This window comes from Bos grunniens, chromosome 12 (genome assembly GCF_055505025.1).
Source record: "Bos grunniens cultivar Pamir isolate PY7600 chromosome 12, Bosgru_T2T1.0, whole genome shotgun sequence".
Taxonomy (NCBI): domain Eukaryota; kingdom Metazoa; phylum Chordata; class Mammalia; order Artiodactyla; family Bovidae; genus Bos; species Bos grunniens.
The window spans coordinates 66,587,197-66,611,513 of NC_141176.1; the positions used below are offsets into that span (position 1 = coordinate 66,587,197).

General features: G+C 36.5%; 1 protein-coding gene across 7 annotated transcripts in view; it reads left to right on the forward strand.

Annotated features, from left to right (window-relative positions):
* Positions 1–24,317, forward strand: part of GPC5 (glypican 5) — a 1,583,243-nt gene that overhangs the window by 553,262 nt on the left and 1,005,664 nt on the right. Inside the window, exon 7 of one of the 7 annotated variants that reach the window (XM_086330182.1) lies at positions 8,462–9,188. The exons of the other annotated variants lie outside the window; for them this stretch is intronic. Within the exon in view, the coding sequence (XP_086186308.1) occupies positions 8,462–8,464 (3 nt within the window). The 3' untranslated portion in view covers positions 8,465–9,188. Of the gene's footprint in view, positions 1–8,461; positions 9,189–24,317 lie in introns of those variants that run through there. 7 annotated transcript variants of the gene reach the window in all.

The window sequence follows — 24,317 nt, forward strand, 5'->3', positions numbered from 1 at the left end:
TATCTACTCTCCCTATACTCCTCATTATTTCAATTCTTTCAATATCCCTTCTTCTTAGTCTTCCATTCTCTCTCTCTCTTTCATTTTTTTTTCTAATTTTATTTTATTTTTAAACTTTACATAATAAGAAAAACACTTTTACTTGGGAAAAACTGCATCTCTTTTTTCTGTATCTCATAGTCACTCATGATGTCTCAGTTTCCCCAGTGAAGAGCATATGTATTCCTATGTTCTTTTTGGCACTCTGTAACTGACTTACAAGAGCACTTTAGAGAAGAGAAATTAAAAAAAAAAAAAAAATCAACAACCAGGGTATTGATCATATCCACAGTGACCTCTTTTTCTCTGTACCCATTTTCTGTACCCAAAATATCTTGGTTAGTCCACTAATTATTTCTGATCTTAAAATTTGTCTTCCTATTCACTGATTTTAGTGTTTTGAAACATATCTACCAAACTTGACTAATTTTTAAGTTTGAAATTCGCCAGTATATTTGCTCCGATTAAGTATTGCTGAGAAACTTCTCCTCTAGCTTTTTTCTGGATATTAATTCAGGTTCATAGTTTTACCACTCATTGAATTTTGGTTACCTGGGGTTATAGTCATTCATAAAGCTTCCCAATCAAACACCCCAGCTTTGCTCTTCTTGTTATTCACAGTTTTCTGGGTCATGTGCTGTCCTTTCCTGGCAAATGTCACAACTTGACTCCCAATACCCCCAAAATCTGGTATGCAAAATGAACCCACCTAATGATCATGGCATCTGGTCCCATCACTTCATGGGAAATAAATGGGGAAACAGAGGAAACAGTGTCAGACTTTATTTTTGGGGGCTCCAAAATCACTGCAGATGGTGATGGCAGCCATGAAATTAAAAGACGCTTACTCCTTGGAAGGAAAGTTATGACCAACCTAGATAGCATATTCAAAAGCAGAGACATTACTTTGCCAACAAAGATCCATCTAGTCAAGACTGTGGTTTTACCAGTGGTCATGTATGGATGTGAGAGTTGGACTGTGAAGAAGGCTGAGCGCCGAAGAATTGATGCTTTTGAACTGTGGTGTTGGAGAAGACTCTTGAGAGTCCCTTGGACTGCAAGGAGTTCCAACCAGGCCATTCTAAAGGAGACCAGTCCTGGGTGTTCATTGGAAGGACTGATGCTAAAGCTGAAACTCTAATACTTTGGCCACCTCATGCGAAGAGTTGACTCATTGGAAATGAGTCTGATGCTGGGAGGGATTGGGGGCAGGAGGAGAAGGGCACGACAGAGGATGAGATGGCTGGATGGCATCACCGACTCGATGGACATCAGTTTGAGTGAACTCTGGGAGTTGGTGATGGACAGGGAGGCCTGGCATGCTGCGATTCATGGGGTCGCAAAGAGTCAGACAGGACTGAGTGACTGAACTGAACTGAACTGAATGATCTTTGGTAGCACTCCTTTGCGATTTGGCTCATGCATAGTTCAGCTTTCAGCGTGCATCTTATGGGCCATAATGCTTTGCAGACTCAATAAATATACTCTATAATCACTTGAATGTCATTTTATGAATGTATTTTGAAGATGTAATTTGGCAGAGCAGAATGTATCTGTATATATCTTGCAGGTAAGTGGTCCTTAACCAGAAAGTGAAAGTGAAGTCGCTCAGTCGTGTCTGACTCTATGAGACCCCATGGACGACTGTAGCTTACCAGGCTCCTCTGTCCATGGGATTCTCCAGGCAAGAATACTGGAGTGGGTTGCCATTTCCTTCTCCCGGGGATCTTCCTGACCCAGGGATTGAACCCGGGTCTCCCACACTGCAGGCAGACGCTTTACCGTCTGAGCCATCAGGGAGGCTCCTTAACCAGCTGGCCCCCGATAGTTTTGAAGCAGTGAATGCACCTTGAAAATAGGCTGACTTATGAGAGGAAAAGGGTCACGGGGAATCAATGGGAAAGTTTCTTAGGCACAGGAATATTGAAGAAGTGAAATAAATACTGTATAAAGATTCATTAAAAACTATGCTAAGTAAAAGTCCTATGATAAAATGATAAAATTATAATATGAATTATAATAACCTTAAGAAATGTGATAAGTCCTATGAATGTAAATTCTGCCTCTGTTGTGTGTTTAGAATTGATGTGGTAGAAACTTAATTGGTTTCATTAGAAATAAAACAAATCAGGAGTTTTATAGTAACAAGTTTGAAGAGGCACTTATATACCTTTATATAAGGCAGATCATTTACTATTTCTGAAAATGATCATTTTGAAATTTTATGTCTGGAAATATATTATCAAGCCAACCCTGAAACTCATTAAACAGATGGTAAAATCTAATTTAACTTCCTTTAATGCTCCTTTTCTTTTTATCTTATAAAGCAATTGAGCTTGTCAGCTTTTAATTACAAAAGAGTAATTTGAATTTTTTAGATATGTATAACAAACCAAGATAGTTGCTAAATTTACTATATCCTAGTGACTTCCTATTGTGCACATTGATTTTAATTTAAAGAAAATCCTCTTAAGATTTTTGTGAAAAAAATCACATTATCAGAAGAGTAGTTAAAATTTCTACAAAATAAATGTTCTTGAGGCACATAATAGATCTTGAAATGAGACCTAATTCTTAAAGATTTTAAAATATTTGATTCGCACCCATTAAAATTTAGGAGAAGGCAATGGCAACCCACTCCAGTGTTCTTGCCTGGAGAATCCCAGGGACGGGGGAACCTGGTGGGCTGCCGTCTATGGGGTCTCACAGAATCGGACACGACTGAAGTGACTTGGCAGCATTAAAATTCATACGAAGTTTATATTTTATATTTTCCCATTTTTTAAAAAGTGTGAAACATACCTCAATAATATCAAAGTGAGTTGCTTACACGTTTTAATTGTGAAGTATCTATGTTTTGACTGTGTACTGTGTTCTTTCATTGATAAAAATTGAGTAGCAAAATTATTATGTCATCCAAGGACACAATAACCTTATTATAAAACTTATTTTCAATGTCTATTTTACAAACATTCTCACGATTAGAAAACTTTTCATGTTTCTGTGCTAATTCATTATAGCATCATCTTTTAACCCAATCTTAAAAATACCTCTTTTTCTGATATTTTAAAATATATTGCATCTCAATATGTAACTTCATTTCTTGAGTTTGTAATAAGGGAAAATATTCAAAGTATTATCCATTTAAAACAAACCTTTATGTATAATGCCGCTTGTGATACCTTTTGATTACCATCTCCATTATATTATGGGCCAGACTTGTATTTACTCATTGTGTCTAGAAGAGAGCATGCAAACATAAGAATTTCAATATCTGTTGAATGAATGAGTGAAGTTCATAGTTAAATTGATCACTACATGTAAAATTTAAATGGAACAGAAAAGTGAATGTTCCCAATGATCAAATACTAACTTTTTAATATCGTTTTAATTACAAATAAGATACTTCCAGTCTTGGATGACAATTTCAAAATGTCTGTACTGTTTTACTCATTTGTTGACTCATTTATCACTGAACAAAGTGGTTTAGTAGCCCCTAGGAGCCAGGTACAGTAATAGATACAGGGAGTACACAAAATGATTTAAATGAGAATGTTGATGAGAATGTGTATCGCACTTAAGAACTAGTCTGCTGCTGATGAAGTAAGGGAAGGGAGTCTGACCATATTTCTTTACTTCATTCAACAAATATTGTTGAGGCTGTACTATGGATCAGGAGATTTCCTAAGTAGTGGATATACAAAATTGAATAAGACTGTATCTACTTGTAGCAAAACATTGCTATAATAAAAAAGATAAAGAAATTCATTTTGTGAGATTTCTGATCTAGCTTCAGAGAATTTATCCCAGTTCCAGGAATGTAGAAGGCATTCAATTGAGGTTGAATATGAAATGAAGGAGAAGATATTTCATAAAGTACTGTGGTGCCACTTCAGTTAGAATATAGTTATAACTTATTTTTAAAATATGATGTGCACATAAAAGATGTGATGATTGAGTAACAGAAATGTTGGACAATGATGCCTTTGAAGCAGTCAAACTATTCTCTACATGGTTTAAAAACCATGTAAAACGTAGAGAAATATATTAGTAAGCATTTTTCTTGTTCACGCATCTGCGGTTAGCTGCGATTCAGCCGATCTACATCGGATTGAGCTGGAATGTGCTTGAAGTCCAGATCTGTTGCACATGTTAGTCATCCTCCTGTGATCAGAGAACTGAAAGCATGTTAATACTATGACAGGACTTCAAACCCATCTATGCAAAAGCATACTAGGCTTCGGCTGCAGTAGATTCTCTAAGATAAACCTTTGGCCAAAGCAAAGTTGCACAGCAAAGACCAAAGTGAGAGCTATAACCCTCTCCACCAGCAACCTCTCTACCAGGGATGGAGCTGGGAGTGAGAGTGAACAATTGGCCCCAAATGATCTAATTACTTGTTTGAATAGGCTTTGCCTAGATATAATACAATACAAAGCTCCTATTTGAACTCTTCCTTCATACTCATGGTGCTACCTATTTTCCCCTTTGATTGTATTCTTATGAACTTTCTTCCTGTACAAACCTGAAAACTGTATACTTAAATGTATTAGATCAGGAAAGGCATAACTTAAATCATCACATGAGAAATATTTCTCAATATTTTTAGTGTTTTGTGTGATTGTTGGTAATATTATGAGAGCAAATTACTTGTGATAATAGAATTTAGGTCTAAGTCAGATATTGATTTATTTTAACAAACTACACAAATCAGAGTAAATTACAAGTAAATAAATTATGTTTGAACTACTTATTTGAACTGAAAATGAGATTGGGTTTTCATGTTAAACATTTGGACTTTAATTATTTTGTTAGGATTGGTTTATTAAGACATAATTAGTAAAATTATCAGTAGAAAAACATGTTGTTCTATAATTAAATCATTTAAATAATCACTTCTTGATGTCTTAATAGGCTAGATTTCTTAATTCATTAAAGCTGATAAGAGGTCTCTGTAAATACAATTTATTATCAGTAAGTTTGCTTTTCTAGAAATGATAGAAAATTTAGAACTCTGCAATAACATTTAATAACAATATGCTATTCTGATATTGACGCATGACGTTTATCTACAAAACATGCAAGAAGGCAGAAATATAGGTAATTAGAATGATTGCAACCTGTTCGCCTTGGCAATTACCAACAGTAGTAGAATTTTTGTATCTTTAGAAAAACAGATAATTTTAGAGTTGGACTCAGTTCCATTTTCAATCTAGAAAGTACGACTTATATACTGAGGTTATGTTAATAGAGTACCAGTGTTTCCAAACATAATGCATTATTTTCTGTTTCTTCTATTCCATACTGAAAATTTGTTTAACAAAACAAGATACTCAATCTTATAGTATAGAGAAACTAGTATAGACATCTTAGACTATTCCTCCTAACCCATGAAATTTATCACTGCGATGCAAAGATGGAAGTGAAGTCTTTGGGAAAGTGCATACTTTACTAATAATTATTTCTTTTCCTTTAAGAAAATACCTTAATGGACAGGAGTATGGAAATGTCCAAGAGATGTTCTTGAAGTATCTGGAGCAATATTCCTCCTAGCACATATTCCTAGCAAACTCAACAAATAGATCCATTTAAGTGAAATGAACTCTGTGCAACTGATTTTGTATGTGAGATTGTGTGTTCATATGTATCTACACACATATCTGTGTATTCTCATCTGTCTGTTAGGGAATTGTCAAGTTGAATTGACTGATAACTCCACTGTGTTTAAGAAACATAACCTGATAAACAGACAGTCTTAACAAGAAAAAGAACAACAAAATACCTTGGTTGTTCCCAATACTTCTCACTGCATGTCAGCCACTTTCTCCCCGACTCTATCTCTGGCAAAACTAGTCTCTAAACACCTGTTTCACTCAGAGACACTAGTTGTTGTAATTGACTTTAATAAACATTTTACTCTACCTACTTTTTATCCTATTGTAATTTTATATGATATCCCCCAGGGGATCAAGCAGAAGGGCTTGTATGGAGTATTTCATGTGACTTCATGAAGTAAAGAAAGAAAAGTTGTTTTTATAATGTGATCAGATTGATAGACTGTCCTTCTATTAAGCAAGTAACCATGCATTAAGTTTTAGTATGGTAGATCAGAGTGAAGAATTCTCAAAGTTTATTTGTTGTGGCAGCCAACTGTTGGTCACACTGCACATTTCAAAGTTACAAAGGAGCCTCATGGTAGTACAAATGCAGGTCAGGAGAATTTTAAGTGAAGCCAGAGCAAGAGTTTCAGAAGTTGACAATATCAGCAAAGCAACCTCTGGAAGGAAGCAGGCACCCAGGGGACTCTAGAAATCATTTTTCAAATCCTATATGCCTGGGATTTCTGACATTGTTACCCCATTCTCTTTTACTAAGATGTAACTTAGGGTTACAATATCAAAAATTAATTAAAAAATAAAAACAGAGGAGGTAGTGGGAGGGAGGCTCCAGAGGGAGGAGATAATATATATACTTATAGCTGATTCACGTTTTTGTAAGGAGAAACCAACACAACATTGTAAAGTAATTATCCTCCAATTAAAAATGTAAAAAACTTATTAATAATAGATAATACAAAAAACAAAAAAAAGTAAACAAGTTCATAGATCTAGAGAACAGATTGGTGGTCAGGGGTTGTGGATTGAGAGAAGTTGGTAAATGAAAAACTAAAGGTAAAAAGATGAAAGGAAGTTTTAATTGTAAAAGCCTTTTTGAAACTACAGCTTTTTGGCTGATCTTGATGGGTATAAAATAACATTATTGCTTGTATGAAATAACATTAGAGAGAAAAATGGAGTTTAAAATAGTAATTTTAAGACAAAGTGATTGATTTTAATGATGAAGAATGTTTATTGTACATTAGTAAAGATAGGTTATTTTGAATCAAATACATGGTTTAATATGTATTTTTTTGGTGAATTTAAGTTTGGAAGGAAATTAGAATGGAAGAATACATTGAAGAAAGATTCAATACAACTTAAGTAAAACCAGTTCTCAGCAAGTTACCTTCCCATTTTCGTTGTTCAGTCACTAAGTTGTATCCGACTCTGTGACCACACGGACTGTAGCATGCCAGGCTTCCCTGTCTTCACTATCTCCAAGAGTTTGCTCAAACTCATATCCATTGAGTCAGTGATGCCATGTAACCACCTCATCCTCCATACCCCACTTCTCCTTCTGCCCTCAATCTTTCCCAGCATCAGGGTCTTTTCCAATGAGTCAGGTCTTCACATTAGGTGACCAAAGTATTGGAACTTCAACTTCAGCATCAGTCCTTCAAATAAATTTTCAGGGTTGATTTGTTTTAGGATTGACTGGTTTGATCTTCTTGCAGTCCAAGGGATTCTTAAGAGTCTTCTCCAACACCACAATTTGAAAACATCAGTTCTTCAGCACTCAGCCTCCTTTATGGTCTGACTCTCATATCTGTACATGACTACTGGAAAAACCATAACTTTGACTGTACATACCTTTGTTGGCAAAGTAATGCCTCTGTTTTTAATACACTATCTAAGTTTGTCATAGCTTTTCTTCCAAGAGGCAAGTGTCTTAATTTCATGGATGTAGTCACTGTCCACAGTGATTTTGGAGCCCAAGAAAATAAAATCTGCCACTGTTTCCACTTTTTCCCATCTATTTATCATAAGTGATGGGACCAGGTGCCATAATCTTAGTTTTTTGAATGTTGAGTTTTAAGCCAGCTTTTTCACTCTCCTCTTTCACCGTCATCAAGAGGCTCTTTAGTTCCTCTTCACTTTCTGCCGTTAGAATGGTATCCTCTGCATATCTGAGATATTTTGTTATCTATCAACAGAAATACTGTTGATATTTCTCCCTGCAATCTTGATACCAGCTTCTGTTTCATCCAGCTCACCCTTTTGCAAGATATACTCTGCATATAAGTTAAATAAGCAGGATGATAATATACCTTCCCATTCTAGTCCATAAAAAGTTCCCTTAGAAATCTCTGATGCTCTCAGGGTCAAATGCTCACAATTCAGTGGCCGTCACATCTAAATTCTTTGGGAGCCATCCAAGTCACATGCTTCACCTCACCTTTATTTTTGTTACTTTTCACTCTGCTCAGATAAGAAGCTTTGTTTTTGTTGTTTTTCTCTCTGTTCAGATAAGAAGCTGCAATTTGTATGAACACTAAAAGTGTAGCCTTACTGGAAAAAAATGAAAAAGTAAACAAAAGATAGATCAAGGGACTTTATAGCCACAACATGTCTGAAGTTTGAGGAGCAAAACATGAAGAGAGAGAAAATAGTGAAAGCTAGCAGGATATTAAAGGGGCATATACTAATTTCTTCAATTTTGACTTCAAAAAAATAACAATAATTCACAGACTGTCTTTTAAATACCAGCGTCATAAATGTAAATATTTTTGAAATTTTCCTTTCTTAATCCCTTTCCTTGACAGTGAAGCCCAGAGGAGAATACCTGGATTCAATTTCCATCGCAACTACCCTCCAAGTCCTATTCTGAAGGATTCAGAAATCTCTCTTGAGTGGAGTAAACTTCGGCAGTTTCTATTTAGGTCTAGCCCCTTCCAGCCTTAATACATCATAATCACTTGAGCTTTTTTTTAGTGGACTGCTTGTGCTATTATTTTAATAATCATGATATGGTAGATAACTTGATATTTTATTATTAATTTACTGTGAATTTTACTTGTTGACATTTCTGAAGCATTCACCAAAATTGAAGAATTCCAAGTCAAATTGTCACTAAAGTAGGAAAAAATAATATGCATATGCCTTTCAAAAATGGGGCTTCCCCAGGGGCTCAGCGGTAAAGAATCCCCTTGCCAGTGCAAGAAATGCAGGAGACATGAGTTTGATCCCTGGGTTTTGAAGATCCCTGGAGGAGGGAATGGTAACCCATTCCAGTATTCTTGCCTGGAGAATTCCATGGACAGAGGAGCATGGTGGGCTACAGTCCATGGTGTCTCAAAGAGTTGGACACCACTGAAGTGACTGAGCACTTTCAAAAAACAGAAACATACCATTTGCTTTTAAAATGAATGTACTTTTTTTTGTTTCCTGAAGTTTTTGCTGGATTGTTTAACTGCCGAGAATCTTATCAAGCACAATCTTAGTTTTCTCCTTTTTGAGGATTTCAAAATTAAAATTGGCATTGAACCACCAGTTCATTCTTTTCTCCTTATTGGATGAGTGCGCATAGATTGCTTTACCTATATCTTAATTTTCAGCATAAACTTTTGGCGGAGTCTTTCATGTTTCATCACCATGTAAGCAGATGTGATTTTTATTCTTTTTCCTTTTCATTGAACAGTTACCTCATTTGAAAATTTTTCACTTGATTTCATTTAGCTTTTTTTGACGCTAGCTACATCTGTTGCTACCTGTCTGGTTTTCATTTTAATGGGTTGCCTAGAAGCTGGGACCACGATAGTGGTGTATTTTCCTGCTGTTCATTTATTCTTTGTTTCAAGAATGCCGATTTTTAAGAAATGGAATTGGTATATTGTCATAGATTTATTTTTTGCCTCTTCAAAGCGTTCTTCCATTATTATTTCTATTTATACCTTTGGAAACATTTTATGGTTACTTGATACATATAACACCAAAGCTCCTTTAGAAATTTTTCAGTTTCCCAAATGCACATTGACATACATTATTTAATAGTTACTACAATATGATCTTTGGAGCAATGTTTTTTGTTATATAAGGACAATTCTCAATTGTAACTTAAAAGTGATAAACTGGCTTTTGATAAACTAGAATTAATGTACATGTATAAGGTTGATCTTCATCTTCATGAAGATGACTATGTATTTAGGATGGGTTACATCATTTGCAAGGTCCAGTGAAAAATTAAAACGTATTCTCCCCTGTTCAAAAGTTTCTAAGAACTTCAAAACGATCACAGTAACACATGCACAGGGCCTTAGTCAGCAGGTTGTATGATTATAAAGACAGTCCTCTGTGTATTTTGAGAAAACTAACATCTTTACCAGAATGTTTTAAAAATTATAGAATATTACATTAGTAGAAATAAAAGATATAAAGAAAGATCACATAGTCAATCTCAAAATCAAAACATGAAATTCTAACATGAATTCTCTGAGAGAACTTACCTTTAGAACCTGATATTTCACCCCTGTATTTCTATTTTTGAATAAATCTCTATATAGTTTCTTATTTTTGCCTAAAATCTAACTTTTATAAGTTCTGTTATCCCAAATTGTGCCCTAATAAATAATTCGAGATAACTGTATTTCCTAATGTAATATGTGGGACCATGTGACGTTGTCAATATTCAGCCTTTTTTGACTTACATAAAGGGCAGTTTTATGTGTTCCCACCTAAGACATAGCAGCTCATTAAATATGTGAAGTCAGGAACCATACAAACTCCGCCCCCTATCATGAAACACATTCATGTTGTGCTGTGCTTAGTCGCTTCAGTCGTGTCCGACTCATTGTGACCCCCATGGACTGTAGCCCACCAGGCTCCTCTGTCCATGGGATTCTCCAGGCAAGAATACTGGAGTGGGTTGCCATGCCTTCCTCCAGGGGATCCTCCCAACCCAGGGATCGAAGCCAGGTCTCCTGCATTGTGGGCAGATTCTTTACCGTCTGAGCCACCAGGGAAGACCAACACATCATGTATCCTTTTCAAAAAATGCAGTCAATCTTTTCACACCCAAATTAATTCTTATTTGAATCTTCACCATATGAGAAGATTTTCAGATTCTTAAACATGTTGGTTGAGTGACTCTAACAACTAACTTTATTAATTTTCTTTTTATAGTTTGACATTCTTGTTGAAAAGAATGATCCAATGTTTACTAATAGAACCCATAGTGAAACATGTTTACCAGTCTAATGACCTAAAGAAGTCTAAACCCTAACCCCCAATTTTTTTATCAATGTCTAAGCAATATGTCTACTAGTATAAACTTGTGCAATTCTATGTGAAACCTGAAAAACTTTAATTATATACATTTTTTTATTTTATTTTATTTTATTTGCCAACAAAGAATCCCATTGATAATGTCCCATCTTCCATTTTCTATCATTTTCCCCCCAATATTTTTCTGTTAAAAATGTAACTGTTTCTGTGGAGAAACCTGGTTCTTCCCAATTCTGAGATCTGGGAGGCATACTTATGATAGGATCTCATAAATTCTGTCTGACATGATAAACAATAAAATCAACAATATTCATATCGTATATAGAATTATGAGCTCCATAAGGTTCATGTATAACATTAAAAAGCAAATCAGTAAAAATAATTATCTTATAGACTATTGCCTAATTGTGTAATTTTCTGATGAATTCCACTGACATTGTGTTTAAGAAACATGTTAACCTGATAAATTTATTTATTATTATCCAAAAATAACATTAAGGGAATGGAAACCCACTCCAGTATTCTTGCCTGGAAAATCCCAAGGATGGTGGAGCTTGGAGGGCTACAGTCCATGGGGTCACAAAGAGTCCCACACTACTGAGCGATTTCACTTTCACTTTCTAAAATAACATTGATACATTGCAGAGCACTGGATCTCTAAAGTTTTCATCTGCTGAGCATTTTTCACCAGCAAATTTTATACAGAAGTCCAATAGGAGAAAACCCTAACTCAATGGAACTTTTTTCTCCACTTGGGCTCTGTATTAATTCCACTGTGTAGCCCACTCTCAAAAAATCCAAAACTGAAACAAAGCACATAGTAAACCTGAATTCTCCGTGGTTTAACCAAATTAAAACATACCTGTTACTCGCATAAAGTCCAAACTCAAGTCAGGCTACTAACCTCCACATTTAAGCTATAGCACTCACTACATGCAGCCTTGGGGGATACCCAAGACAGATGAAGAGAACTTAAAATAAGGCAGGAGTATTTTCCTGCCTCAACCCCAAAGGGAAGTCCCATGTTATTTCAACTTGTCTATTAGATATTTTCATAACTGAAGTATCAACCTAACTGAAAGTCTCTGTAATATCCAGAAGTATGTGGAAATTTACTGAGTGTGAACTACCATAGATTCTTTTGCTTATATGCCCCTGACTTTTCTCTGGTAACTCCTATTTACTCCCAAGTCTTCAAGAAATTCTCCATGAAATACTGTTCTCTTATACCAAACATGCCATGAAAAGTGGGCTGCAAAGAGTTCAGTGTTTTATATGATGAAACAGATGGGAAGACCCAAATTTTGTGTAGCAACAAAAGGATGAAGCTGTGTACTTTGACAGGCTGCATGGTATGGGGTAGGGATGATGGCCTTTTTTTGAAAGTTGGCTCTCTCCAAGACATCTGATGGGATAAGCAGACTTCAGGGCACATCTGAGATATTCCAGTTTTCTGTCTGAAAGCTTTCTGGGTCTGCTCTAGTGCCAGGGTGAGTCCAGAAAATTTAAGACCCCAGAAGTCGAGACATGTCTTATTCATCTTTTGGCCCTGCACAATTAGTCCTGAACCTGGCACCTGCTGGGTTTTAAATTACTTTTGGTTGACATGAAATGAAATCCTCAGCTGCTTGCTAGACAGTTCCAAATCAGGCCCTGAAGCTCAGCACTTCCAGAATCACTCCTTTTATTTCAAATCTTGGTTTCCCTTTAGAGTTTCCAATTTTGATTACAAATACTTTCTGTCATACAGTCTTCTGAGCTTGACATTTAGTCTCAAATGGGTCTTGCCCATTTTTTATTCTTTATATAGTCAATCATATGCTAAGGATTGTTGCCTCTGCTTCGTGCCTTTCTTTCAATTTTATTTCTCCAATCTAAGCCATTCACATATTAGCTTGCAAGTGAACTACTCCTAGCATCTGAAATCTCCTCTTGCAACTGAGAGTTCTGCCAGAATTGTCTCCTTAAAGCAGAATGTAAACCACGTTTTTCTAAGAAGGTTCCAGTGACAGCGTGCTAAGTCGCTTCAGTATGTCCGACTCTTAGTGATCCTATGGACTGTAGCCACCAGGTTCCTCTCTCCATGGGATTCTCCAGGCAAGAATACTAGAGTGGGTTGCCATTCCCTTCTTCAGGGGATCTTTCTGATCTAGGGATCGAACTTGGATCTTTTATGTCTCCTGCGCTGGCAGGCATGTTCTTTACCACTAGCAATCACCTGGGAAACCTCAGTGACAATAAGGGTCTTTAATAGGTGCTACATTCAGGGAAACAGAAATGAAAGAGTTTGTTAAGTAAGTAAGCTTATAAAATCTGTCTTAAAGTTGAGTAGAATTTACTTTTTGTTGTTGCTGTATTAGTGTATATTAGAGATTTCTAAACAGGCTTTGTGCATACAGAATTTTTCTAATATATTTAACAAAAGAATCTGTTTTTTTAGAGGTATTCTTTCAGAAATGCCATAGACTAAACTTTCAAGGATTTCTCATTATCAACAGAATCACATCCAGATGGTTTAGTATTCTATTCAAGGCTTTCCACAACAGGCTTACTTAAAGAACGTTTCCTTTCTTCTCATGTGTTTTTTGCTCAGACCAGTTTGTACTATTCAACTCTTCTACTCTATATGTTTGTTCTTACTGCTGTTTCTGTGTGGAATTTCTTGCAAGATAATCAGTTTCTCTTTGAAACACTGAACTCATCGTTTAAAAATCCCCCTCCTTGTCTATGGAGATCTCCTTGTCTTTGCGTATATTACAGTAATTTCGGCACGGATGGAAGAGTTCTATTTTAAAGGAATAGTAACTGCATATCCAACAGAGTACTAGGCATTTGTATGTGCTGTTTTGGTTAATCATCTCATCAATCCAACGAAGAAATATTAACCTACTGTGCTAAAACACACACGATTAATGCCATGTATGTCGGTCTTCTCAGTTATGTGCTAGGGAAGTTGTGATTTAAAGAAGCTATAACTATCTTCAAAAATTCTCTGAGTTGCTTACACTATATTCCCCATCACTTTTGTTTTTATTTGTTTTTTTTAATACTTAATGTATTCTACCACATTTTTTGTAATTTGTAGCTACAAGTCATTCTCATTAGAATGTAAGTTCTTTGAAAACAGAGGTTATATCTTATTAGGCACATATTGCAATTCCATGTTATAGGGCAGAATATTAATTTTTACTTGACCAATTTTTTTGGCTTCCCCACTTGCTCAGATGGTAAAGAATCTGCCTGCAATGTGGGAGACTTGGGTTCAATCCCTGGGTTGAGAAGATCCCATGGACGAGGTCATGGCAACCCACTCCAGTATTCTTGCCTGAAGAATCCCCATAGACAGAGACCGGCAGGCTACAATCCATGGGATCGCAGAGTCAGACCCTTTCGCATGACTAAGCACAATTTTGTAATATTATTAGACAGCTGCCCTTGTGATATTTTTTCCTGTATGCTGCATCACACTTTTTTCATTCGAATTGGAATTATAATATCTCTGGGAACAAGATCATATTGTGTTGTTTATACTGTATTTCCTCCAAATGTCTGTGCCGTGCTTCCCAGAAATTCTTTTTGACACCCTTGCACAGGGATAAGCTTTAGGATTTCAAGCTTATGATGGAATTTATTTTAAAAAGTGACAATAATGCATCCTAGCATATGTGAATATACAGAAAAGGAAGAGGTTTTCTAGGACTGTACCAATGTGGACAAAATCAAAGAAAGGCTAAGAGAGATCAGTTGTAATCTGAAGGTAGAACTGTTAAAATAGTTACTTGAAAACACTTTTACTTGTGCCTTGCTCTGTGAGCAGAAGTGAAGTACTGTGGAGAATGGGTTAAGTATCAAGAAATGCTCAAGATACTTTTCTTTTGTAGGTCCACACCTGACCCTAACAATTACGCATTGCAGACTGCTCTCTAAGTTATCACCTTGAGAGTAATATTTGCTTTTAAATACATATTTCAATGTGTTCTGTGACTTCTGTTGGCTGCCTGATCATCACTGAGACTCACAATGCTTCATTTTTATTTGAAAAGGCTTGGTTATCTTCCCAGCTCAAACTTGGGATTCAAGTCTTATTTCAAAACAGATTAGATGGCAGCTGAAGAATTTACATTGATTCCTGGACAAGCCCCACCCAATTTTTGGTGCATAAACACTAAAGGTGTCTCAGATATGACTTAGCTTATTGAATGATATGTTTGATTCTATTCACTTACTTGGTAAAATAAAGATATTTAGGAATTCGCTTATTTTTCCTAGGGGCAAATAAACCCCAGATATTCTCAACTCCTTTAAGTTTCAGGGGTCATGTCTCAATTCCAGCTAAGGAAGCAGTGTCTCCAGCCCCACTGGTGTTGACCACAAGAGATCCATTCTTCTACCAGGTTCTTGTCTCCAGACATTTATAGAAAATCTTGAGAAATACAACAGTAGACTAAAAACTGTTATTACTGCATCTGACCTGTCCTGGTGACTGTGCAGTAGGAGAATGCCTCATTCAAAAGCTGTAGATCAGCTTTTGCCCTCTCAAATCAGACTTTTCCATAGTGACACTGCTATAAGTTTCTTCCATTGTCCTGGGTAACAACACAGATCTTTCACTTAATTCCTCAAAAAATATTTCATTCCATGTTCTTATATTGTCATTATGTTTCCTGTGGTTTAACTGCAGCTGGGGAAATGCATTAGATAATGTCTTCCAGTTCCTATTCCAAAATAAAAGTATTTTCTACCACTCCTTCCAAAATCATCCTCTTGTATAACTGTATAGTGGATTATAGCAGCAGTTTATACAAGTGCTAAAGGATTAAGACAATGGAAAAAAGGAAAAGAAAAAATGTAAAAGCCACGGAAGAGGTACACTTGTCTGAATTGATCATTTGGCTCTGAAAAGGGTGGGGCAGCATGATATCTGGAAAAGCTTCCACCCAACTAGATTGATGGTGTTGAGGTTTCCCAAAATAGAAATCCAAGGAATAAAACTAATATATAAGAAGGAACATTAGTTTACTCTTAGATGTGTGACATTTGGAAAGTTTTTAAAAATTGAAATAATGTAGAAAATTGTCTTTCTTGTTGTAAACTTCAAAGGATAAATCTAAATTTGAGATCTAACAGAGATAATAGATTCCATGGGTGTGGATAAGATTTTCTAGGGAAATAACATAAAGTGATTAGATAACTGGGTGGAGAAATTCTCTGAGCACTGAGGAAGAAACTCAGCATGTAATAGGGCCAGTTAGAGGAGGGCGAGCCTCTGCAAAAAAGCTGTAAGGTCAGCAAAAAATTCTGGTGAATTTAGATTTTCATGTCCAGGAAGAAACTAAACAATTCCCACCCCCACCCCCTTTCCAAAAAAACACCAACAAAATAAACAAAAAAAAAAAAACTGTTTCATTTCTCTGTCTTCTTATCAATATTTCTAAATACTTATATCATGGTTACAGTGTTCCTAGCAGTGTTCCTGTTCTTTACTATTTTAATTTTGAAATAACATCCTCATTTCCTGCTCCTATCTCTACTTCCCTATACCAACAGATTTTAGTCATCAAGGTATAAATATTGTAGCTGCTACTGCTGCTAAGTCGCTTTAGTCGTGTCCGATTCTGTGTGACCCCATAGATGGCAGCCCACCAGGCTCCCGGTCCCTGGGATTCTCCAGGCAAGAACACTGGAGTGGGTTGCCTTTTCCTTCTCCAATGCATGAAAGTGAAAAGTCAAAGTGAAGTCGTGCAGTCGTGCCCGATTCTTAGTGACCTCATGGACTGCAGCCTACCAGGCTCCTCCATCCATGGGATTTTCCAGGCAAGAGTACTGGAGTGGAGTGCCATTGCCTTCTCCGTAAATATTGTAGATGTAATAGCAATTGTATTAATTGGGATGAGTAAAAGTACTCTAATAAGCAATATTCAGAATTCTGTGGCTAATCATAGTAAGTTTATGTCTCACTATAATAGGCAGTGAAGGTAGGTCATAGGAGTTTGCCTTGACCAGTGATGCAGGAACCCAGGCTTCTTCCATCATGTGCTTCTTCCCTTCTCCAAGTTCATGGAGTTCCCACCATCCATGCTGTTAAGGGAATGGAGGAGCTTAATCACACAGGAGGTTTTAATGGGATCTGCTGGGGAGTAACCTATAAAAAAGCAACAACAAGATCACTTGCCTGCAAAGGAGACTGGCTTAAGTGGTCCTACTATGTGTCCAGGAGGAAAAGGAATTAGGTTGAGATGCCCACAAAGCATTATTTTTACCACAGAAATCTAGTCAAAGAAACTTGTAACAAAAGTATGTTTGTTTGTTTCTATTGTTCTTAAACCATGCAGTCTTATTACAGAATTCAATCCGCCCGTAAGAATTTAATCCGCCCGTAAGGAGATGAACCCAGCATGTCCCGCTGTCTAGTGAAAATAGAAAACAAATATTCATCTCATTACTCTAGGAGTTTCTTTGCTTCAGGGTCTCAAATAGTACCCTAGTATCTCTTGCATAATTGGCTCAAGTTTCTTAGGAAATAGATGGGAGGGAACGAATGTAAATCATGGAAATTGATTTACTTGAGAGTTTGCAAGCTCTCCTTAAGGAGCCTTGAGAGTAACCGCCTAGCAGCCCAGGGATGAATTCCACTGCAGCTTTTACATTTTCATGACAATAGTCCATTCTTCCCTGTCTACCAGGAGGGTTCCCAAAACTATACAAATTTAACTGCTACATGGTAGACCACTGCGGATAACTTATCTTTTAAACACAGTGGTGGAGAACTGCACCACATAGGGTTGTTTAAGCAGATGTGAATGCATTCTGGCTTATTCGTTGCTCAAGTTTTTATCCAGATATATCCACATCTTATCTTCCCTAACAGAAGAAAAATAGTTCATCTTATCTTCCCTAAATTAATTACAAACTTTTGATTATCACCACTTTTCCATGATTATGACCCTTAACAAATACAGACAGTCAACAGTCCTGTGACAATCACATCATGTAAAGGTATTTCATTGGTTGAGGAGTCCCTCATCTGTTATTTTCATTCAGATATCTTCACTTTGATTAATATAAATGTTTTGTTTGATGAGATAGAAAAAGTAGTGCAACTCATATTTTTTTCAAAATGTTGAAAATATTTTGTAAAATAAAGATCTATTTTTATGTGAAATATATGACTAGATTTAGTGCTGTTTCTACAGAACAGCAAGTTCAGAAAGGGGAAAACAACTTAAAATCTATGGCACAGTGTTGAAAACCTCACAGGTAAATGCCTTAATATTGATTTTTCATATGGGTTTGAAGATCTGTCATGAAGATCTATTGACTTATGTGGCTTGTGGTGAAGCTTACAGATTCTTCTTCAGATTGTATTTCTCTCCATAAGGTTTTACAAAAATATTGCTGGATTCATTTTGAAAGATACATTAGGAGGAAGAAAGTGTATTTTCTAAGACTTGATATACAGAAACACTAGGTTCAATTTCTGACTTTATGTCTGAATTGTATATAAGTTTATTTAGACTGAACAAGAGAAGCAAATGTAAATGGAAGCTAGGAAGATAAATACGGGAGAAACAGCCATCACTTGTGTTGTCTGGGGCATTGTGTTGTCCAGGAAATCCCAGAGTCTAAGCACCTGATGCTCCCCTATAGTATGAGAGAGTGAGAACAGGGTGGCAGTTAGCCATAACCCAACTCCTTTACATTGGCCAGATAGGTAATGTCTATTTGGGGAATATTTTATGAACTGAGTATCCTTGAGAGCACTGTGAAACACAGTGAGGATCTTTGGGGGCTTCTGGAACAAGCTCAGTCAGGATTTGCAGCAGCTCAGAGCTCAGGTATCTGTATTAATTCATTTCAGCTGAAAGTCTAGTAGGCCTTGTTTACAGAACACTGTGCGTGTGTGTTGGTCAAACAGTCATGTCTGACTCTGTGACCCTATCAACTGTAGCCCGCCAGGCTCCTCTGAACATGGAATTCTCCAGACAAGAATACTAGAGGGAGTTGCCATTTTCTTCTCCAGGGGATCTTCCCGACCCAGGGATCATATCCGGGTCTCTTGCCTTACAGGCGGTTTCTTTACCCTCTGAACCATACTGCATGCTGGTCCCTATTAGAATAGCATCCTGTAACCAGAAATTTGGGGGATAGAATGTAATGATGTAAGCATCTCATTTAATTTTTTAAGAGAGGCCCTTAATTCTTCCGTGATATGTCTTATCTATTCGTGTACTACTTGTCTCTTAATTACTCGTTTTCTATAAACATTGACTAATATAAACTCGTATGCTATGCTGTGCTAAGTCACTTCAGTCGTGTCCGACTCTGTGCCACCCCATAGACGGCAGCCCACCAGGCTCCGCCGTCCCCGGGATTCTCCAGGCAAGAACACTGGAGTGGGTTGCCATTTCCTTCTCCAATGCATGAAAGTGAAAAGTGAAAGTGAAGTCGCTCAGTCCTGTCCGACTCTTAGCGACCCCATGGATTGCAGCCTAACAGGCTCCTCCATCCATGGGATTTTCCAAGCAAGAGTACTGGAGTGGGGTGCCATTGCCTTCTCCGATAAACATGTAAAAAATGTTCAAATAAAATTTAATAATTTAGCATTGCTGAACATTGATCAAAAAATCAAAGATCTCAAACATTATGTAAAATATCCTATCCTTGTGATGAACATTGTCACTGTTCAAAATAAAGTGAAAAAGAATATCTTTGTACTCAGTTTTCTATTTACTTATGTATACCCAAAAATATATTACCAGTAAAAGCTGAACTTTTTGAATTTTTTAATTATTGTCATTAATTAGACGTTATTACATCTTAGGAGGTAGCTAAAAATAAAGCTATCAGAAAAACAGCTGCTTTTTTCTTGGCTTTCTAATGACACCTATCAATAAATATTTGTCATTATTCATTGAATGATAGAAAAAAATATGTTACAGCAGGACTTAGTGACTTGTTTCCGACAGTAAAAATGGAAAATGGTAAATTACAGTATAAAAACTTGGTAAATTCTACTTTAATTAAGTGATCAAGGTAAATGTCACCAGCGATAGTCTTGATATTATGCACCCCCTGATATGAAACAATCAGAAAGGCACTTCACCTCTGTATTATTCTTTACCCAAGCCCGTAATTCCGATCTAAGCATGAAATGACTCACACAAACTCAAACGGAAAGAAATTCTACAAAACATCTAACTGTTATTCATCAAAACTGTCCAGATCATAACAAAAACAAAAAACAAAAACAAGGAAAGACCGAGAAATTGTCAAGGATTATTTGCTGTTGTTTAGTTGCTAGGTCATGTCACTCTTTTGTGACCCCATGGACTGTAGCCCGCCAGTCCTTTGTCCGTGGGATTTCTGAGGCAAGAATACTGGAGTGGATTGCCATTTCCTACTCCAGGGGTTCTTCTTGACCCAGGGATAGAGCACATGTCTCCTGAATCTCCTGCATTGGCAGTTGAATTCTTTACCGCTGAGCCACCAGGAAAGCCTGCTAAGGATTATAGGAGGTCCCAAAATATGCAAAGACTAAATAAAGTGTACTATCCTAGATTTAGAATGGAGATTCCCTGGAGACACAGCTGGTAAAGGATCTGCCCACAATACAGGAGACCTGGGTTCGTTCCCTGGGTTGGGAAGATCCCCTGGAGAAGGGAACAGCTATCCACTCCAGTATTCTGGCCTGGAGAATTCCATGGACTATACAGTCCACGGGGGTCGCAAAGCGTCAAACAAGACTGAGTGACTTTCACTTCCATCCTAAATTTGGATTAAGTCCTAGATGGATAAAGGACTTTAGAGAAACAAATGGTGAAATTTGAGTAAAATCTATAGTTTAGTCAATAGTATTATACTAATGATAAATTCTTAGTTTGGGCAAATGAACTACAGTTATATAAAGTGTTAACTTCAAGGGAAGCTGGTACATATAAGAATTCTCTGTATATCACTGCAATTTTTTTATAAATACAATATTTCAATATAAAAAGTTTAAAAATTCTATTAAGGAATACTGTCTTATACAAAATAAATTTCTCCATGTTCATCTTTTATGCAGACTTAACTAGCTATGGGATTTTATCTACACATAACTGATAGCAAATTAAGAAATCACTGCATTTACAAACTGGAAGCTAACTTTGAAAAAATTTAACTCTCTAAATATGAAGATACCAAGATTTTTTTTTTTTACTTTATCTGAGACTTTAAGACATAGCCAAGACTAGTACATCACCAAGGCTAGAACTCAGAACATAGTCAAGCCTAGAATACAGCCAAGACTAGAACTCAGATGTCTGAATTCTCTATCACACATAATACTGAGCGAATCTTTGTGCGTGACATTACTACCCATCTTACCAATACTAACTCTAAATCCTCTAAGCAGTCCTTAGTTATTTTTCATTGTGCCTGATGTAGAGGAGCTGTGGATTTAATCAGGCAGATGACCTCCTTAGGTTCATACCTTAGAAAGTTTGCTATGGGATTTTTAAGGATCTCTTGGCTTGAGGGGAAGTGGGATTATAGACAAAAGTTCTTTCAGAAACTCCAGCAGAAGAGACCACTGGTGTATGAGAGAACTGAGGGCATCCACCAAGCTTTGCCACTAGAGCTAAAAAAAGGGGTTAATGAAAGTGGGACTGATGGGAATGAGTGATTTATGGGACCACATGAGATAAAGAAGCTAGAAATACTCTACCTCTGAAATCAGGAATTCAAAACCTCTCTTTCCTTTCTACATCTGTTTTACCTTATTGGTTCTGCTACATTGATTTCTGGCCCTACTTAAACCTCTCCTTCATTAATGCTTGTGTGGCCTGTGTTATGTTTATCTCTCCAACCCTGAAGCCTCAGCTTGTCATTCAGGAACTCTTGGAAAAATAGTCAATTCTGCTCTTCTGTTTGTTCCTACAAGACAAACTCTCTCTGAGATCTGAATACTAAACGAGCCACTCCTCTTCTCTGAGGCCAATTTATCCACCTCCACATAGACTTGGTCTTTCATATTAACAGTTATTTTTGGGCAGGGGGCAGTGGTCATCAACACTTTCCAATACTGGGCTTTTCTGTGTGTGGGCTTAAGGTCTCTTTAAGCCCTGTGTGCAATCTTCCCTCGGGTCAGTTACACCCTGCCGCTGTCTTCTTCCCAGATAAGCTGTTGGGTCATCTTGCTTTTGTTAGCTTCCCCCAGGGTTTGGCATTTCTGAACAACAGTCTCCTCCCTGTGGCTTCCTGGGTGGACTGAGAGCCGTAAGCCTCTATGTTGGTGCTTCAGAAGCTGGTGTGAAGCTACCGTGGGATTCAAACATTGGCTCAGATTTTAGTGGGTGGGGAGGGATCATGTTTTATCCAGGTTTCTGCCTAGTATCCGGTGCCTGGCTCTGAGTAGGAACTTGATATCTCTTTCCTGGATCACTTGAATAAAGAAAATAAATTTCAGTGTTAAAGCCAGAGAGTGGTACTCATTTGTAATTTGATTCATTACAGATGTGATTTGCTTGCATATTTTCTAGAACATCTCTGGTGCATCATGAGAAAGTTAAATTCTTAATGTTGTTTAGGAATGTTTTGACTTATTCTTTCCTATGAGGATTGATTCAAGTGTGTACCTGACTTTTAAAAAAAAATCACTGTTTCTACTCAGAATGCTATCACTATTCTAAAGTTTGGTCTCTAACTTTAATTTCAAAATAGACTTAATTCTGATATATCCTGACTTGCTGCTTTTCTCATCCTAGTCATTTTATCATTTAAACTAGTGCAAACAGTCCATCAGGTCTATAACAAGAGAACAATGACACAAAAAATGGAAATCTATACCAGGAACAGGTCCTATATCAACCCTTTTTGATTAATTCTCCCTTTCTTCTCAACGTCTAACTCATCCTGACTGAATCAATCAAAAAGCTATTACTTTCATACTTGGAAGTGTTGCTTTCAAAATCAATAAGAACACAGTTCATTTTTAATATGCAATATATTATAAAAATGAAAATTCCCATTTACTTGAGGTAGAAATTTTTGAAAAAATGCATGGTTGTTGGAAAACTTGCTGACTGCATATATATATATATATATACACACACACATATACATTTATATATATATACATGTATCTGCATATATTATAATTATTCATTACAAGCTTTATATTTTATTTTATTAGCTTTTTAATTAAAAAAAGGCTCCCTGTTGGCTCAAAGGGTAAAGAGTCTGCCTGCAGTGTGAGAGACTTGAGACTTTGATCTCTGGGTCAGGAAGATCCCTGGAGAAGGAAATGGCAACTCAATTCAGTATTCTTGCCTGGAAAATCCCATGGATGGAGGAGCCTGGCAGGAGTCCATAGGGTCACAAAGAGTCGGACACGACTGAGAGACTTCACTTTATATACATATATGCATGACATATATTTTAAGAGAAAACAATGGATTGCTTCATAATGAATTTTTGCTCAAGTCTTTTGCATCTGAGTTATAGGCACTGAATGAATCAGCTTCTTCTACAAAGCGCCAGCTACAATGAATAGTTCTACATTAAAAAAAAGGCATCTCTAGCAAAAATTTTAAGATCTTAATGAGGATATTAAAAGCAGGTAGCTGCATAACTAATTATCCTATTATTTATTAGTAGGGAATATAGAGAAGCTCTGGCTTATATTTGAGATAATTATATGGATTGTACATCTGTATTCAGGAATGTGTTTTCTGATATGCTTCAATCACCATTCATCTATACACCTATTAAATTAGGTAGTGGTTTAGTAGCTCAATCATGTCCGACTCTGCAGTCCCATGGACTGTACTCGCAAGAATCCTGGAGTCGGTTGCCATTTCCTTCCCCAATAATAATTATGCATGCTTGTAATATTGAACTAGGGACCATGATTATAGTCAATGTCTGTGTAAGATTCTTTTATTCTCTTTGATTTATTTCATTTCAAAGTATGCAATCTGGTATGAGATTATATAATCATGTATAAAACAAGGAACTTGTTTACCAGAATATCTTAATATCAGATTATGTTGGTAAAATGAGTATTAGGTAATGAAAGTTATTATTTTGATATATATTACTTTTATTATTGTATCACTACAGCTTTTTTACTGACCGTCCCTGAACTTTCTGTATTCTTTCTTTAGATGTAATCAAATGGTCATGGAAGAAAAGTTCCTAGATCATCAGAAGTTGACAGTTTTCAATGTGGTGTGTGTGCTTAGTCTTAGAGAGAATTGAGTTTGGTGCAGGAGTGATGGATGAAGTTTTACTGAGTGATGGATAACTGCTCATTCTGTTAATGGCATATCATCTATCAACTAGTTTTGATATGGTTGATCACAAGATGTTGCTGACTCAAATTTTGTGGATTAACTGAGGTGAAAGTGATACCTGTTT